The 18,880-nt window shown below is 39.7% G+C and overlaps 1 protein-coding gene across 2 annotated transcripts in view; it reads left to right on the top strand.

The window, feature by feature from the left end:
- Positions 1 to 18,880, top strand: part of RAPH1 (Ras association (RalGDS/AF-6) and pleckstrin homology domains 1) — a 93,564-nt gene that overhangs the window by 47,934 nt on the left and 26,750 nt on the right. The window contains exons 4-6 of one of the 2 annotated variants that reach the window (XM_044431891.1): positions 685 to 1,211; positions 10,274 to 10,354; positions 16,414 to 16,488. In XM_044431891.1, coding sequence (XP_044287826.1) covers positions 685 to 1,211; positions 10,274 to 10,354; positions 16,414 to 16,488 — 683 coding nt within the window. The remainder of the gene's footprint in view (positions 1 to 684; positions 1,212 to 10,273; positions 10,355 to 16,413; positions 16,489 to 18,880) is intronic. The other variant, XM_044431889.1, reaches the window with a different exon arrangement.

Below are 18,880 nucleotides of genomic sequence, written 5' to 3'. Positions count from 1 at the left end.
GTTTCTAAATGAAGAGTGGGTGAAAAGAACAAAAGGTGAATTTTGAATAGCATGATTTAAAATAACATTTAATAGATACTAGGTTATAACATAAGCAAAAAGTCCAGTTAAACCTGTTGCACTTTGTATAACACAAGTATGCTATAAAACATTTAGTGGAAAAGAAAATCTTTCTACTTTGATACAAAATAAAAACTGGAAAAATATTACAGAATACTAGAAACTTAGGCAGCAGGGATGTGTAAATAAGTATTAAATATTTTATATTCTGGTAGATCAGTTTCATTGTCATTTGTATGCTGCCTCTGCAGACTGACAGATTTTCAGGCTGTTTTCCAGGAGTCTCTGTGGCTCCTTATTAACAAGATTGGAAGTGGTGAAAAAAGCAACTTGCCTACCACTGCAACTGCTGGGCAGACACAAAAGAAAGTTGGATATATTCTAGGGTATGCATTTACTGGGAAGTCTCAGCAGGCCTGGTCAGTGAAGCACATACAGTGTACACCCACAATCATACCCTGGAACACAAACAATATGGCTTCTATAGCAGACACTGAAATAAGTCAGTGCAGCAGAGTGAGAGAGCTGGTAAACCACTGCCATCAGTGCAGTGTGGTGCTTAATGCAATGGGGCATAGTGATAAAATTTGAATTGTTGATTGTTATTCTTGTCATTCACCGCAGAAGCCCTGAATCAGGGAGAAGCTGTGGATCTTGATGCCCTCATGGCAGATCTTTGTTCCATAGAGCAGGAGCTCAGTAGTATTGGCTCACAGTCTGCGAACGCTGCATCAACAAAACGCTTTGCAAGTGAAGGAAAAATGGCTCAGAAACCTTCAAGCGGGAGCCGACTTGCTGCCAAACACAGTAGTATGAAAGGATTGTCCTCCTCATCATCTAGTCGGGTAACAAAGCCTTCACATGCTGTCTTTTCTTTGGATGACATTACTGCACAATTAGAGAAGGCATCTCTTAGTATGGATGAAGCTGCTCAGCAGCCTGTAATGGAAGATAGCAAGCCCATAGTCGCTACCCAGCATAGGAGAACAGCATCAGCAGGTACTGTGAGCGATGCTGAGGTCCGCTCTATCAGTAATTCCTCCCGCTCCAGCATCACGTCGGCAGCCTCCAGTATGGACTCTCTAGACATCGATAAGGTGACGAGGCCTCAGGAACTGGATTTGACTCAACAAGGGCAGCCTGTTAGTGAGGTAAAGTACAATCCATTCTTCATAGTAATTTGTTTTGAAAAACAACTTACTAGTTCATCTCGATGCATTTATATAAACTTTTGCTAGAGTCAGTTGCCACCTTCCTGTCTTTCTCTGACATCATGCTGTTACGTTTTCCACTGAAGTACTAAGGCACTTGTTTAAATGCTCAGAAGTATAATGGATAAGGACAAGGTAACAGAACTTGTATCCATAACCTGAACAGGCTTAGTCCTTTTATTTATGAACAGTAACCACATGAGTGCACTGCTTATTTATTCCCACATGTAAGGAACTGGATAAAGATTTCCACGAGGGAACACAGGCATCCCTTCCTCTATGCTAATAAACATAATTTCTGTGGGAACATGTTAGTCTCTCGCATGGTTTTGGAGTGGATAAATACTTCGCTGTATCAATTCAGTCTGTTTTGCATTGCCCTCTGCTGCTGGCTGAGGCAGTATCGTGACATGGAACTTTCCAGCTATTCAAAGAGTAACACGAAAGAGTGGATAATGATTAGTTGGGATCAAAACTTCACAGAGGTCCCAAGGAAGGAGGTGCTGTGTACAATTGGAAAGCTAACTGTGAGGGTCTTCTGCAAACTGGGAAGCTAAGGGGAAAGTAAACTCAGAGGCCATGCGATGAAAAGAAAGGGACAGAACATGCCGTGGAGAGAAATGTGTCTGAGGTGAGGGAAGATGGAAGAGGAAGAAGCCTGAAAAAGGCCTAGGCAAGAGGACAATTTCCTGGTCTGGAATGTAAGACAGTTCATCTTTCTTTAGGTTTTGCATAGAAGGAGAATTAAGCCAGCTTCTACCATTACTACACCATTATGAACCTGACAGTCTTAAGGGCATAGGATGTATGTGTAGGCATTGAATGTCACTTACTAATCTAACCATTCTTTGGCTGCAGACTTTTAACAGAAAAATTGTGCTTTTATGTGTATTGGGGTGGGGAGGGAGTGTTCCAATTCTTATCATCCTTTCTTTTCATGCTGTTAATGGTACAAATCTCTATAGATTAGAGGTGATGTGGTGTACCTGGTCAAAATTAAACATTGACTTATTTAATAGCAAATCTCACCATAAAAAGGCGTTAAAGTGTGATTTTTAATTAAAAGTTCCATTTGAATGTTCATAATAAAAATGACTTTTGTGGTGCCTAAGCAAAGGACTGTGTTGATTTGCAAACAGGAAGCCTGAATGATTAGTGGAGGGCACACCTGTACAAATTCTGTTCTTGAACTAGTTTCAAGAAGAACTTTATAATCTGGGCAAAATTATTTGCCCAGTAGTATGATACTGTATCAGTATTACATATTTTTACTTTTCTGTCTACTAGCAAATTTTGTAAAATAATTTTTCTTCAAAAGTTTTACAAGATCAAGAGCAGAATAGTAAAACCAAATACAGTAATAATTTTAAATATCATTTAAAACATTCTAAAACACTAACATGCAAAGGTTAATCTGTATGTCTCAAGACCTGTCTGCTAGTCATCTGGACCCATTTGACCTTGTTTGTTGCTGATTATTTTTTAAGGAAGGTCAAGTCAGAGTGAATCATCACAGGATTTCAGGAGTCATGCATATCTCCTGGAAACTTTCCAAAGCTCCTCTGAGGTTTATCCTCTGGTTCTTGAACCTTATGAACCAGGGTGGGCAACTTGTAACCTACAGTGTTTTGCCCTGCATCTTACAGCAGTCCAACCCTCTTTGCTGGTTTAGGAACTAAAGCGCAAAGAACCTCGAGAGCTGCAGTTTGCCTACCCCTGCTATAAACCTCTTACTTTGCAGCTGATGACTTGGGCAATTAGGGGTCAAAACTGCCAGTTTCTTTGCTATTGTGATCCTTAACCTCTAATATATTCTATTTCATCCTGTTGGAAGGTTTCCTAAAAGTAAAAATTTAGAACACAATTTTGAGGAAGCATCTTTCTGAAATTCACATAAATCTTTGTTTCCCAAAATGTTGATAATTGGACAAACTGAACGCGTACCTGCTGATTGATACCTGGTCCTCTGTACTGTGAGAAAAACATGTTACTATCATCAGTTTTGATGGTGCTGCCCATCTTGTTCCATTTTATTCAGAATGAATCTGCATCCCGTTTTTCACTTGAGACTTTGGCATATTCCAGCATTTACTATAGAGAGCATTTTCAAAGCTACAACTGCTTTTCTGTGAGGCACTTTGGTTAGCTGATGCTTCTGCAGAATATACTATAGTGTACTTTAGCATTAAAATCATTCATTTTGTTTAACTTTCTTAATAGGTAAAAATAATGTTTCAGATTTCAGAAAGAGAATATTCCCTGATTCATTAAGCACAACTCAATCATTTAAACCTCTCCCAGTCAGTCTCAAGCACTGCTCCATAGTGTTTATGTGCTAACTGGATTCTTGTAATTACTGCCGATTAGAAATGCTCAGTCTAACACTTTTCTTTAAGTTTACTTATGCTTGGGGGTGTGGGCATACATCCCACCTTCCCTATATGAAGCTGCAGTGGCAGGTGGGCTGGAGGACAGGAGGGCTTAGTGCTGGCAGAGCCAGTGGTATGTGGAGCTGGCGAGGACAATTTATCCAAGATAAAATGAGGGTAGGAAGGCTCTGGCAGAAAACCCACTTCACACAAAGGCAAACTACTAAGTCACTTGACACAGATCCTGACTGCAAGGGAGGAGAGATCTGAGCACTGCAGCACACACAAATGTCCCTTTGAACTCACACTTCTCTTTTCTGTTCTAGCAGAAACCCTTGTTGGACAAAGGGAAAGAGGCCAGTCAGTTCGTCAAGGTCCTGAGTGCAGGGAGGATGGATGTGGAGGTAGTCTGAACATCACAACACAGAAAAACCACTGCCTTTAAACCTACAATTGCCTCTTTACCTAGTAAAATGTGGCTCAGGAAGGCATTTGGAGGCAAAGAGGCAAGCTCATCCTTGACAGAGATCCTGGGTGCAAGCAAGATGGGGAGGGACTGGGCACTGTAGAACACCAAACCATTTTTACAGACATGTGTTTCTGCTCCAGGAGTATCAGAAGCTAGCATAGGTGGGAAGGTAAAATGAGGACTGGAGGAGCAGCAAAAGAGAGTCACAGTCCAATCTCCTTCTTGTGCGCAATCTCCTTCTTGCCCGCCTCCCCAAATAAAGCTGCTCAGTGAGTGAGTCTTCTCTTCTGCCTTCCAGCTCAGCCTTCATGAGAGTATGTGACCCATTCAGTTAGCAAAGCAGTCTGGAGGATAGGGATGCACTGCACACACAGGAAGAAATGTGGAAAAGAAAAGTTTAAAAAGGTGAGGGGGGCACAACCTTTGATTGGGGAGTCCCCAATTGTTGTGTCCTAATTCATTTCCCTTAGCCAACCATGACAGAATTGGGTATTCAAATAAAGCAGTTGAATCCTGGACACTGCCTTTCTTAGGATCAATAGTAGGGTCATTACCTCAGGAGAGAAAGCAACGAGAAAGTGATAGCTGGACTGACCTACATCAAGCTGAAAAAGCAAGTGACTTATTGAGAGGGTGATTGGAGTGACTGGAGATAATGGAATAGCATCCACCAATGAGAAATTGTCCCCATTAGGTTTCAGATTGAAGTTTTCTTGGTTTTTAACATGTATTATGTAAACAAAACCACTCATACAATTATTAATATTACATAAAACTGGATTATTAAGAATGTGCTATTTTAGTATAGACATAGTGGTATAATTTCTGTGTTCAGTTATGTTTGGGAGTTGAATTTTTGATAAGATATAGAAAATTCACTTTTTCTTCTGGTTTCTCTTTTTATGACAGGATTTGTGTTAATAGTTATTTCTTAGATTTAATTAAACTATTTTCATAAATATGATTGGGGTCCATCAGTGCTTCAAAAAGTTGCTTCGTAGAGAAGAAAATTTCAATTATATTTAAAGCATAACTTGAAAAAAACAAGAATTGTAATTAAAGAGAAGGAAAGAAAATGATTGACTGGCATACTGTCGTACTTCTCATTTATCTACCTGTTCGCTTTTGAAATGAGGGAATAATATTAGGAAGAAGGGAAGCCATTAAGAGAAGGCATGAAAATAGGAAAACATCATTCATGCATGTCTGGAAAGTTAAGTCTCACATGTGCTGAAAATGCAATCATAATTGAGTCTTGAGTGTTTGCAATTAAAGGTTTTCAAATTAATTCTGAAGGCTTCCATTATGTTTTGGCATCTCAGTATGTCCTCCTTCATTTACTGTATTCTCTAGAACTTGAGCCTAGCTAGAACTTGAGCTGGGAGGAAAAAGCAGGGTAGATTGATTTCAGTCAAGATAATTTCAATTACCAAGAAAAAGTCATCCTAAATCATTGATTTAAATCAAGTTTTTCACTGAGACCTATTCATATATTTCCTAAACAGTCTGGCCACCAAGCTGTGATAATTTACAACTGAACAGAATATTTAAACACTTGTTTATTCTTATAAGCCAATCTGGCATCTCTTTGTCTTACTGTACATATTTTGCATGCCATCTTTTTTAACCTATGCAAGGATGCATTCACATATGGCAATAAGCCATAGTTAGTTATTGTGCAAACAGCCCATGCTGAACTGAATAGATGATTGGGCTCACCATGGATTGATAGATCCCTTCTCCTCCATCATTCTTCCCACTGATATCCCAATGGATGCTGTGGGAGAAACAAGTCATTCCATACCCCAAGCTATTTTGACTCACCATGGCTTTTTTCCCTTTTAAATGTTTATTTTTGGCCCTGGTGAGGTATTGCAAGAGCCAGCTGTAGAGTCAGCATTTGTGATTCCTGTTTTGACTGTGAAGAGCAGCTGCTTCAAAATGCCCATGCCACACTTTGGCAGGATTGCCCACAGTTTTTAATTACTTGTTTGTGCAGTTTTCAAATATCTGTACATCTTCTTACAACTCCAAGCTCTCTTGGAGGAAATGGATTATCTTGATTGATTTCTCTTGGGTTTCAGGCCTGGTTTTAGGACTGAGAATGCCTTGGTCACCCTGAGCAATAATCTTTGCCAGAGAGAGACAGGAAGAGTGCAAAAGCCTGCTGATTCTGCTGGACCTCTCAGCAGCTTTTGATGCCATCAACCATGGTATCCTTCCAGAGCAGCTAACTGGGTTGCAAGTTGGAGGCACTGTGTTGCACTGGCTCCATTCCTACCTGGCAGACCATCACCAGATGGTGGTGCTGAGCGATTATCACTCTGCACCATGGCACTTGTGTTGTGGAGTCCCATGGGGTTTGTTTCTATCCCTCATGCCTTTTAAGATCTACATGAAACTACTGGGAGAAGTCATCAGGAGGTCTGGGCTGAACTGTCATCGATATGCCAATAATACTCAGCTCTGCCTCTCATTTTCATCTGAACTGGGAGGTCTCTAACCTCAATTAGTGTTTGGATTCGGTAATGGACTGCATGAGGGCCAGTAAGCTGAAGCTCAGTCCTGGTAAGACGGAAGTGCTGTTGGTGAGTAAAACTCCATTTCAACTGGGAGATTGGAAACCTGTCCTGAATGGGGTTGCACTCCACCTAAAGGACAAAGTTCATAGTTTGGAGATGCTCCTGGACTCTGAGTTCTCCCTGGTTGCCCAGGTGGACTCAGTTGCCAGGAGTGCCTTTATCGGCTTTGGCTGATTTGCCAACTATGCTCCTGCTTGAAGGAGGTTAGTCTTGTCGCAGTCATTCGTGTACTGGTAACCTCCAGACTGGACTACTTTCAATGCACTTTACATAGGCCTTCCCTTGAAGACATTCTAGACTCTTCAAATGATCCAAAACAGGGCAGCTCGGATGCTGATGAAGACAAGTTCTCATGAACAGATTACACTGGTCTTCTGTGTATGGCACTGGCACTGGCTGCTGTTCCAGTCTGGGCTGAATTCAAAGTTTAAATTCAACCTTGAATTGCCTCCTTGTCCATCTTTGTTCCAACTCCACCTCCTCATGAGCACAGAATAGAACTCTTATAGAATATGGAATTAATGCCCATGCTGGCAGGCAGCTTTATTTTATGGGGCTCTAAGTGTATGCTTAGCATATTTATAGTGAGATTTAACTGTAACCATGGTATTTTTAAGTTCAACGTGATTTTTACTTATTTTTCAGGTCAAAATTAAGTGACAAAAGTGTGATTCATTTTCTTTTTTTATCATGGATTTTTATCCACCCTGGCAGAAGCTATGATATTTTTCATTTTCTGACAGACTTAAGATATTTTCCTTTCTTTATATTTATGGTGTTTGTATTTGTAGAATAAAGAAGCCCTGATGCAGTCCAAATTCTGTATTTCAAAGAAATGTAAGCTCACAATTCTTTAACTGTGTTCCCAAATTAGCTAAATGACATTAAGTTCATTAACAGATTATAGTGTTTTTCTCCACATTGCATTGTATACTTGGGTCTTTTTGGGGGGGGGGGTAATTCATATGACATGGTAGCCACGGCTTAAACAGCCCCATGGGCTGTGAGAGATGAGCAAGAGAGAGTAGACACACCACCTACAGCATGTCTGCCATTTTTGCTTTTATTCAGCAACCCATAGTCAGCTTCTTCATAGGCTGTTTAGTGCAATGTGTGAACCTTACGGTTAGCCCATTTGGCTGGGGCAGGGTTAACCTTTGGGTTTGTTTATCCCTTAAGCAACCCACTGGCTGAATTCACATGTTGTACTCTGAAGGAGCTGATTATGGGTAGCTGAGGAAAAGCAGAAGCGATGGATGTACTGCAGATAGCTCATCTAATCTCTTCTGCTCATCATAGCATGATGTGCATACCAGTTTGTCTTAGACTAGCAATAATGCCCAAGCATTGCAATTGTACCATTGTTTAGATATTATAGGTGTGATGTTCTTGTTAAACAGTTTTGTAATAGTGTATTAAGTGTATCCCTCTTTTTCTCTAAGGGTCAAGTGTAGCGGAAGCAAAATCCTGAGGCTTAAAATTATAGTTTTATTTTCTTTCCCTAGTAACTTGAGAATATTAGTAATTTATTCTACCATAAGAGTAACTATTCTTGACAAACATTTTTAAACTACTCCAAATTATGATGCTATCCCATTCGCTTTGAGTTTGATATGAATTGCTGAGTCACCTATTGCTTACTGAAAATTTCAAAATCTAAATGCCATCTCATAGTTGCAAAAGAGAAACCATCTTTTTCAACCATATATATTTCATTTTAATCTCTTCCACTATACAGTGATTAGAAGTGTTGTCCAGAAAAACTGTTTTACCTAGTGGTACTTGGTCAGTAATTAATAAAGACTAAAAAAAAAGTAAAAAAAATCTAGAGAATCACTTTTGCTTTGTAGCACTGAGGAAGTTGGTACTCAGACCAGTGTGAGGTGTGTGGAGGGGATATTTTTACTTTTTAATTGGTTTATAAACTGAAACCTAAAAACTTAATTTGATAATACGTGCAAGTTTTGAAATAGCCCCTGTTGTAGTTTAGCATAAGCAGTGCTATTTTGTTTGTGTGTTAATTTAGAAGTGGAAAAGAAGAATTTTGATCAGCAGTGATCTTGAAATATTGCTTTGGCCTACAGCATTATTGGCAGGATGAATGCCAGCTGTTTAGCATCTGTTATTTCTGGAACAAAAATAAAAGCAAAGCTTTTATTCTTCCATTGGAACAGCTCCAGTTGAATTATTCAGTCATCTATCAATTTGCAATTATATAATCTTATATATTGACTACAGATTTCAGAGGAAGGAAATATTCATCAAAGATATGTTGTACAGAAGACCTGGACTCACATTCCTTTGACATAATATCCTACAGCTGTAAAATTATTAGTGTAATTTTTACTTGGAGGGAAATATATTTGATTTTTGTTCTTAAGAATAGGTCAGTGGATTTCTTAAACTCTGCCCAGCCACCAGAGGAAAAAGTTACTTGCGGTTATAAAATTTTAAGTGCATTGGTGTTTGTGGAGAATCATTAAAACAAAGTGAGAGGTTTGTATAAGAAATAGAGTATCTTCTAGATTATCCAATGTATTGGACTTTATTTGAAAGAGAATCTAGTAAACAATCTGTTGTACAAGGAGGCATGCTTTTGTTAGACGTTTCCTTGTGCCATACCTGCATTGCTTCCCAGTTGATCATCCAGGCATTATAATGGGGTGAGGGTGCTGCCTATAGGCTGAATACAGCCCCTAGTATCTGTCCTATTTTTTAAACTTTTCCTTCTTTATTCAGACTTTCTGTGGAGGCTGCAAAGTGCCTGAAAGGACTACATTTAATTCTTTTTGCACTCTGGAACTGCTATGTAGGGCTAAAACTGTTAATTTTAGTTTGGAAACAAGCTAAATGTAAGCATTGTAGCACTCTGCAGTGGCTTGTTGCCCAAATTTATTTATTTATTTATTTATTTATTTATTTATTTATTTATTTATTTATTTATTTATTTAAACGTTTTTATGCCGCCCCATTCGCCGAAGCCTCGGGGCGGCTTACAACAATGCTTACAAAGTGGTTTTGGCCCTTTTTGGTGGGGTATTCCACAGACTGCAAGGCACCCTGTGGCCCACAGCAGGAATTGAAAGTGGGCTGCAGACCTCCAAAAGTTGCCCACCCTGGCCATGTAAGCACCAGTGTACCTGGGATCCAGTGTCCTGGTATACCTTCATGTTGAAGAAATTGTCCAATGGAGCAGTAAAACTTGAAGGCTTTATACCTCAGCCCAAAATATGTTTAAATGAAACTTACATGTACAGACCAATCTTGGGTACATTTGGCACAAACTTAAACGTCATAACTTTTCCTAGGAATAAGTGCACTATTCAATCTTCATTATGGAATGAAACAACAAAAATAGTGATTAGTAAAGATGACCAAAGGGAGAAAATAAACATAGATTTTCCTTTTAATTGGTAACCTTATATAGCAATGTGGTTACCAGAGCTGCAAAGGTACTACATGTTGGTTAATATTTTTTATATTGCCAGACCTTGCCCCTATCCTGCATGATAATAAATGGTTCCTTCCCCCATCCTTTTTTCCTTTCCCTTTCCCCATCTTCTTCCTCTGACATTTTCACAGCATATTGTTTCTGTGGAACATTCCAGCAAGCAAGCCAGATGTCACATTGACTTTTCTGAAGAAGAGGCTGAGCTGGCTCCTGTAAGTCTTTTGTGTGTGTGTGTGTGTGTGTGTGTGTGTGTGTGTGTGAAAGAGAGAGAGAGAGAGCACCAACATGCATGTGTCTGATGGTGAAGTGGTTCCTCTGCATACAGAGTATAGGGGGAAAGTCTGCAATGTAAATCCCACAAATTTTGCTGGTCTGTAGAGCACAACTTATGTCCTTCTGTGTACGTCCTTAGAGCTGTGTCATGCTGATTCTCTTTGTTTATTTTAATATAATTATGTCCTGCTTCATCAAAATTTTCAAGATAGTTTGCAAATAATAAAATAATAAATATTAAAATAAGCAAGACCACAGACCAACTCTACTACTAGAAGGGAAGACTAAAATCAAACTCTGGATTGCAGAACATAAAATATTAAAAGTCTGGCGCATTAACCAGAAGAAACAGGATAATTAATGAAAAGATCTAGGCAAATCAATCCATGTGTGTGTGGCACTAAAAACCCATAGCAATAGGTGCTAGGCACATGGACTTAGGAAGAATTATTCTAGAGCTGAGGTGCCATCCCTGAAAAGGACCAGTATCTGGTAATTATCTGCTAAGTATGTGGGGGCACTCTAAGAAGGGTCTACTCTGATTTTCTTAAATCACAGACAGATTTCTATGGAAGCAAGCAGTCTTCCGGGGAAAATATTAAGCACTATCTGGTTTAAGGGTACAAAGACCCTTGTACTTCAAATTCCACTTCATCATCTAGCATGATCATTTAAGTAAAATGTATTTAACAACTTGTTAACAACAAGTAGTAACCAAGGTAAATTCATAGATTTGATAATCTAAGTACAACTTCCCTACTAGACCAATGCCCATTTAGAGGGTCTCCAGTGTTCCCAGTCTAGCCTTCAGGCAACAAGAACCCCCCTGAGGATGGAGTCAGAAGCTTTACTGAAAGGGAGGGACCACAGGGAAGTTTCCGGTTTAGAAACAGGAATGCTTTACATAGGCAGATGCTTCTCACTCAAGTTAGACAGAAGGCTCTCTAGAGATCTGCTCTGTAATCTGTTAAAGTTCGGTAAAATAATTTCCTTTCAATGGGTTTGTCTTGATAAACAGAAGGAAAAGAGGGCAAGGACCAGCTCATAACAGCTGGCCATGTTTGCTGAGTTATTTAGGGGTAAATGAAAAGAAAATAGACATCAAAATGGCAAATGTAGTTTAATGCAAGGAAATGTAAAATAATTCATGTTGAAGTGAAAAAAATCCCAGGTCTGTGTATATATGCTGACAATACCTGAATTGGCAGTGGCTGACCAGGAGAGGAATCTTGGTGTGATGACAGATAGTGCCATGAAAATATCAATTCAGGGTGCAGCAGCTGTGAGAAGGGGAGAGGGAATTCATGTTGCAGTTATTGGAAGGAATTGAAAATAAATTGTCAGTGGTATAGCTCCAAAAGGATCTTGAAGAGCTGCAAAAGATGCAACCAAAACAATCAAGGCCCTGAAGCAACTCCTCTATGAGAAAAGGTTACAACACTGGAGGTGTTTTAACTTAGAATGAAGACAAGCAAGTAGGGACTTGATAGATGTGAATCCAGTTATGTAGGTGGAGGAACTGAATAAGGAATTTTTCTCCCTGCCTTGAGAGAAAAGGATTAGAACATGGGGTTATTCAGTGAAGCTGAATGGTAGGACATTCCGGGGAGGTTAAATAGGGTACTTAAGCATATGACACATAAACCAGCTGTGGAGAACTGTTTTTACTCAAAGACTGAGTTCAATTTCAGATGATTTCTGAGGGGCCGCATCTGAGTGAAAGGTGGAGCAAAGGTAGCAGGCTGGATGCAAATGAATAGGGCCAAAAATACAGTGGAAAGAATTCTGCATATTTTAGTTTAAGGTGCTGGCACTAATTAAGTCTTAGAAGAGTTATGTCAGCCTGTCAGGACAGGGGAAAAAATGGCACAAATGCTCCAGAAGATCACTGATGAGGGAAAATGTGTGGTGCTGTCTGGGTGGACCCCTGGAGCTCTTGAGGTTTGTCACCCGACACAAACTATTTAATTTACCACTACACTCTGCAATGATTGTCACCAACATTAGTGGCCTAAATGTAGGATATCAGATGCTATATATTGACTCCATGATACAAAGGGCTATATATTACTGCCAGTACCAGCAGTGGCATGTCTCTGAGTATCTGTTGCTAGGGAGCATGAACGGAAGAGTAGCGTTGCACTCATGCCCTGCTTATGGAATTCTTCTCGGCATCTGCTTGGTCTCTGTGGGAACAGAATACTGGACTAAATAGACATTTGGTCTGATTGAGTGCAGCTGTTCTTAGGTTTTTGTGTTGCTTCTTAGAATTGCACACCAGTGACTAGAAACCCATTGGGTGGAATAGTATGAAGAATTATGAAGAATGGCCGTAGTCTGTCGTATTGCCAATGCCACTGGCAGTACATGAGCTTCTGAGGCTTCAAGATCTGTCTTGTGACATAGTAGCATCTTGCATTTTTAGCTCAGTTACATGATTCTGGATAGCATACCTGTCCTGAAGAACAGCTTCTGACATGGATGTCTTTCTAATTTCGAGCAAAATAACATCTACTTCATAACAGGCAACTTAGTTAGCATTTGAAGGGTTGCAGCTGGCTTTGTACTTGTTACAGTTTTAAAGAAAATATAGGCTATTCTTAGTTATAATTGCTTGGCTTTTCAAAAGTTTATAAAAGTGTTTTTGATAGGATTTTCTCCCTGTTCATTATATGTGAGTGTTTGTTTAGTTCTGTAATACAGAACTAAATGCAGCAATTGTGTGTGGGAGCAATACATTAATTATCCATTGGATAATATTGCCACCTGCTGCCTGGAATAGGCATAAAAGTATTTGTATCTGTATGGGTGGACAGTCATCTTAACTGCTTGAGGGAGTTTGGTAAATTCAAATGTTTTCATGAATTTTTAACTTTAATTTATTTGTTCATGTAGGATCTTTTAAAGCATTTTTTCTATTAAGTTGTATTTGTTGATTGCCTCATGGCTTTCCAGGTGTACATCTATCGATATTATTTTAATGTGATTCAGCATATGAAAATAGTTTTTTAGGTGTAAAGTCCTATTTCACAGTTAATAAGTGACTGTGTACTGCAGGAACATTGAATAACTTCAGGAGGAGAAACCATGGAATGCAGGCATCTGTTGATTAATTTATCTGTTGCACAAAATACTGCAAAATGGTTGGCTTCTATTTGATGCATAGTTTAGTCTCTAAAAATAATAAAATCAGTTATAATGAGGTGCTGTGTCTAATGCACAAAAAGTTCAAATATATTTTCAGACCAGAATTCTGGACCAATTGCCATGTTCTCATAAAAAATAGTGAGAGAGAACTATGTATCTTATTATGAGTATATTGGAGATAGGACAAGAGAATAATATATAGAACTCTAACCTTAAAACATTTCCATTTTAGAAGAACATGGTCAGGATCACAAGGCTGAGCTGCATCATTCAGTCATTGTTGGTATGGATCTGGTTGTATAACCTAGGAGTTGAGATGAGCCAAGTGTGTGAGCTCTGTTCTCATCATTTTTGCTTTTAATTAACCCAAGTATGTCACTGGGGTATTTATTAATTAAAAGCAGAAATGACAAGCATTGTAACTTAAGAGCAGCTGTCAACACGGAAAGAATCATGCTAGCTATGAGAATAGACCACAAGTGTTCTGCTCTCAGAATCCCAGCTTCACCTTAGGATACATTTCAAATCAGAGCTGGGACTCCAACTTGTGCTCCAGTGGGACTTTTCATCCTAGCTATAGTGTGCATCCAATAGATCTGTGTGGTGTGGTTTTAATCAAGTGGAGGATAACTACCTCTAAAATGGGAAGAATTGCTCAAACTCTCAATCATAGATTATTTTTACAAATTTTTGTTGTCAAAAGCACACACATGGATTTTTTAATGAAGAGAAAAGAGAGTAAGCCATACCTGTCCCCAGCTAATATTCCATTTTGAATAGACTTAACTAGGAAAAGACAGGCATGAGACTTAGATAAACTATTATTTACCAAATGAGGAGAGGAAGGTGGTACTATGGTAGGGAAGAGCAAGGGAATTGGTTCTTCAATCTTCTGTCATATGACCATATGGTAGAAATGTTGGGCTGCAGTGGAGGAAATGGTTAGATATTGGAGGAAAGGAATTGGAGTGCAAGTGGCTATAATCACCTAATTTTAGAAGAATGAGGGAAACACAAAGAAATCACTTCCTGGTTGGTTGCCAAAAGGGTAGGCACACAGTTCCTCTACTTCAATTCCATTTTTTTTAAATGAAGCAATCACCTGAAAGTATCATAGCCTTGTTGATAACACATTTTATCACAGCCATTTAAAACAAAAACTTTTGAATGAATGATGGGCAGATTGAGTGGCAGCTGAGCTACTATTAGTGATCCCTAAGCCACCACATTCTTTTTGAAAGTAGTTTTTGGTGGTGAGCCCAGGGATTGTGCGGTCAGCTTGAGACTTTTCACTGGCTACCCTCTAGTATTTATGCTTCCTGCAGGATGTATTCTTCTGTCAACCATTTACAACAATCCATAGCTTGCTGTCTCCTGTGATGCACTGAAATAGTTGGCTGGAGCCAGCAGGTTGTGTTGCATTATACATGGAACCTTGCTGTGGATTCAGCAGGATACTTTGTCAGGGTAATGCTCTGTCTTCCTGGGCGTATGAGGTGAATGAACCTGTGGACTAAGAGAGCAGCTGGCCCTGGAAAAATGGGGGAGGGGCCAGAGCAGAGAACAAAGTGAAGAGCCCAGAGCTCTTCGTGAGGAATAACCTTAAAGCCAACTGGACAATGGTTTATTCTCAGAGCTGAAACATACCCCTTGAAGGAGGACCAGGCAGAAAGAATGAACACGGACTGCCAGAACTGCAAGGCGGATGTGGCATTCAGAACAAAGGGAGCAAAGAGCTCAGAGGCTGGTTTGAGCACAAGGACCAAATAGCTTGATGCTGGTAACTGGAAAGAAGACTCAGGGAGGTCCTATCCTCTTGCTTAAATTGATATCTAACTAGCTATACAAGGTGTGGTACAATAGTTAAAAGAAAGGGTGTCACCAAGGGTGCTTAGGTCATACTTGACTTCATTGATCTGAAAATTGGGAACTTTGATATTTGGCCATCTTTCCTGCCAGAAGCTTAACCTGACTCTAGTTCAGCATGTAGCTGACAGCTGCAGGTGAGGTTTATGCAAACACTGAAAGTGTGGTTGACCTGAACTCACCAAAAATTGCTGCTCTGATTGGCCTGAAAGGTGACGCTTACCTATGTGCATGCAGGTGTTGGCTTTAGTCATGATTGCATAAGAGGCTGTACCTAGTTGGGTCTTGTGATAGAGCAAATTCAAAGGGTGTGGCATAATCTGATAACTGCCTGAATAGAGGATTTGTTAGCCTATAGCACAAATATTCTTACTTCAGTTTTACGTTTTAATGATAAATCTTTGAATGACAATTAATTTTTTCATACTTGTTTTGCTTGATGTACCCTTAGAAAGGTCTGGTGTGTTGATATACCTGGAACCAATTTGAAAATACATTGGTTCTGATTCAGAAGGGCTTTGAATGGGAGACACAGCTGTTGGCCTAAACTTAGGGGTAGACCACCTGGTGACACAGTCTCACAATTTCTGATCATTGACCTTGCTGACTGTGGCTAATGGAAGTTATAGTCCAGAACCTCTGGAGGACACTCTGTCTGGGAAGACTCGCCTATACTGTTTCAGTTGGGGCAAGAACATGGATAAGAACACAGCATATATCTGTAGTAAGAAGTTACAAGCTTGCACAGTAATCAATTTCATAGAATTTTAGAATCCACCAATAAAAAAGCTTGAATTTTTTTATGTCTAAACATAAAAACATATTGATTGCACGCTTGCATATTTCCAACTTAAAATACACCTGGAACTCTCTCTTTATGCTTCAAGTGGAAAGAAGAAAAGTTGCGCCTCTCTGCTGCTAATCAAACAAATTACTGCACTATTGTTCTTTTGACTTTAATTCTTTCTTTTCTTTTCTGCACAAGCACTCCTATTTGGACAGGGAAACCTCCCTTCTTCTGCGAAACATTGCAGGAAAGCCTTCTCATTTGCTGACCAAGGTGATACTACTACTTCCCGCCTGCATGTGTCCCATTTCCTTATAGATAGAATGGCATTTCTGGTGTGTGTGTCTGTGTGTCTAAATTTGGACTTGTGTGTCCAGTAGCTTGTGTCTTTGTAAGAATGACTTTTCCTCTGGTCAGGGGGAGGGCAAGGCTTTTTAAAAATATATTTGGATGGGTAAGTCTGAAAATTGCTTGGATTTCTTTCCTAAAAGTGACCCATTGCAAAGATATTCTTTAAGATACAGTTTAAATAGTAGGACAAGTCAGGATGGGGTGATCTTCTATGGCTAGAAATTGTGAAACTGAAGTTTTTAGAGAGTGTTGAACCCAATCTGTGAGCCAATTTGATACTTAATTTCTGTGTGGTGCAGTATCCTTGAAAAACCAGAGTCTTAGTCATAGTCTATGGCCTTGCCCTACCCCACCCCATGTTGTAATCTGCACTGTTCCTATGCCAAGAAAGTAATTATGGAATCAGTACAGTGCAAGTTAAGTAAATGGGTACATGTTTGCTGTATTTTCATACTTGTTGCTGAACCTGGTATTTGATTTTCTGCATGAATTTTGTAGTGACCCGGTAGTGGTGAGTGGGCAGGGAACATGACTGGGAGCCACAAAAACGGGCTAAACCTGGTCTCCACACACCTGAATAAAACAGCTTTTCAGCATTGGCTACATTCGTTTTTTGAGAATTAAATTCATCATTGGACCAGAAGATTGTTTCCTTTATCAAATTAGAATCTGATACTATTCAGAATCTACATCTTGCATCAGATGCCAGATTCAATGCAAAACTTTCATGTGGAATTGCAGAAGTGACATGTTCTTTAAGTAATGTCAAGATTAACATGCGCCTAAGAATTTGTTCAAGGAATGTTTCTAACCTATTCCCCTCCTTTTTAAAAAAAATTGTTATGATTATTATATGTATAATCACAATTGATGAGTGTTTTTGGTTAATAGTGGGAAACTGATAATGTAGTAAACACCCTAGGGAGGTAAGAGTGACAGTAGACTCTGCAGCATAGAGATTCATCATTGATTAGAGAAAAACATATGTTCCTCTTCCAGGAAAGACCTTTATTTCGGAAGAGAGCTGGAACTTGGCTCAGCATCCAGTTTTTCCAGGAAAAAAAAAAAAAACTTTTAATAGGACACGAGCCCTGTTAGCATTGATAGGACATATCTGCTGGTAAGACAGGAAAGCAGATTTATTTTTGCTTGTTTATTGACGGACACACACCACAGTTGCGAAGAGGCACTGTAGAGTAAAGGGGCAGGACTGAGAGCCTCAGCCTCCACCACTGCGCTAGTGCCTTGATTCTGTCCAGCTGAAAGGGGTATTGGAGAGCCATTGTCCTGCCCTGTGAATAAGCCCCAGACCAACTAGCTTTTCCTCCCCTTTCCTCCTGGGAGGAAAGGGAGGAGATTGTAAGTTTCCATTTGTGATGCTCACAGTTCTCTCCCAAGTGGTTTCAGATCCTCATGAATTACAGTTTAAGCAAACTATAGCTCCCTGAGTTTTGGGGGTCCTTTGTTCATTCATTACATTCCTGCACTGCCCAAATAGAGTGTTTGCAACAATTGAAAATACATTGTATAAAAACAAATCACTTGCAAACCTATAAACAGACAGCACACCCATCCACTGTCACACATATCTCTAAATAGTTTTAAACAATCAATAATAAGAAAAATCCAGGACCTGATTAAAATCTCATGATGAACTGTTGCTGGTTTAAATTTGAAGCAAAAGCATCTGATCACCATCACCTAGCCCACTAAAAGGCAAAGGAGGCCTGTATAATCCAAGAAGCCTTCCCAGGATGCAGGCATATTTAACTTCTGCAGTTTTAGGGGTGAATCCCATTTTGGAGAAGCTGTTGAGAGGAGGAGGGCAATGCCTTTAGGTGGTGCAGCCAAAGGCAAAAGGATCAGGACCAACAATTTTTTAAAGACATGTTTTAGCTTCAAGCTCTATCTGCCAGTATTTAAGCCACCAAAAAGGTATTCTTAACCTTTCAGAATATGTGTACATAGTTGAGGGGTGGGGTGGAATCAACCAGTGATGATAGGAAAGGAGATGGAGGTAGGGCTGGAAGAAAAAGTTCATTCAGGGAATTCGGTTGCCTAGCTTTGATCTTTGCACCCGAGGTTTTACACCCAGCCATAATGGGAAAGCAATGAGCATAATTTGCATGTCATGCCAACCGAAGCCAGGGTACACTGGTCGTTGGCAAAACAATGCCCAGTGTGCTTGACAAGTAGATTGGGTTCTTGGTAAGTCCTCTCTCTCAATCCTTCTGCAGGTGTCTCAAGGCCATCACGGGGGAGACTGAGGTGCCTCCCCACATGCCACTGTGGTGATTTGCACAGCTCCCTCTCC

This window comes from Varanus komodoensis, unplaced genomic scaffold, assembly GCF_004798865.1.
Source record: "Varanus komodoensis strain SLA01 unplaced genomic scaffold, ASM479886v1 scaffold23, whole genome shotgun sequence".
Taxonomy (NCBI): domain Eukaryota; kingdom Metazoa; phylum Chordata; class Lepidosauria; order Squamata; family Varanidae; genus Varanus; species Varanus komodoensis.
Note: the sequence above shows the minus strand (reverse complement) of the source record. Positions and strands in the feature narration are given on the sequence as shown.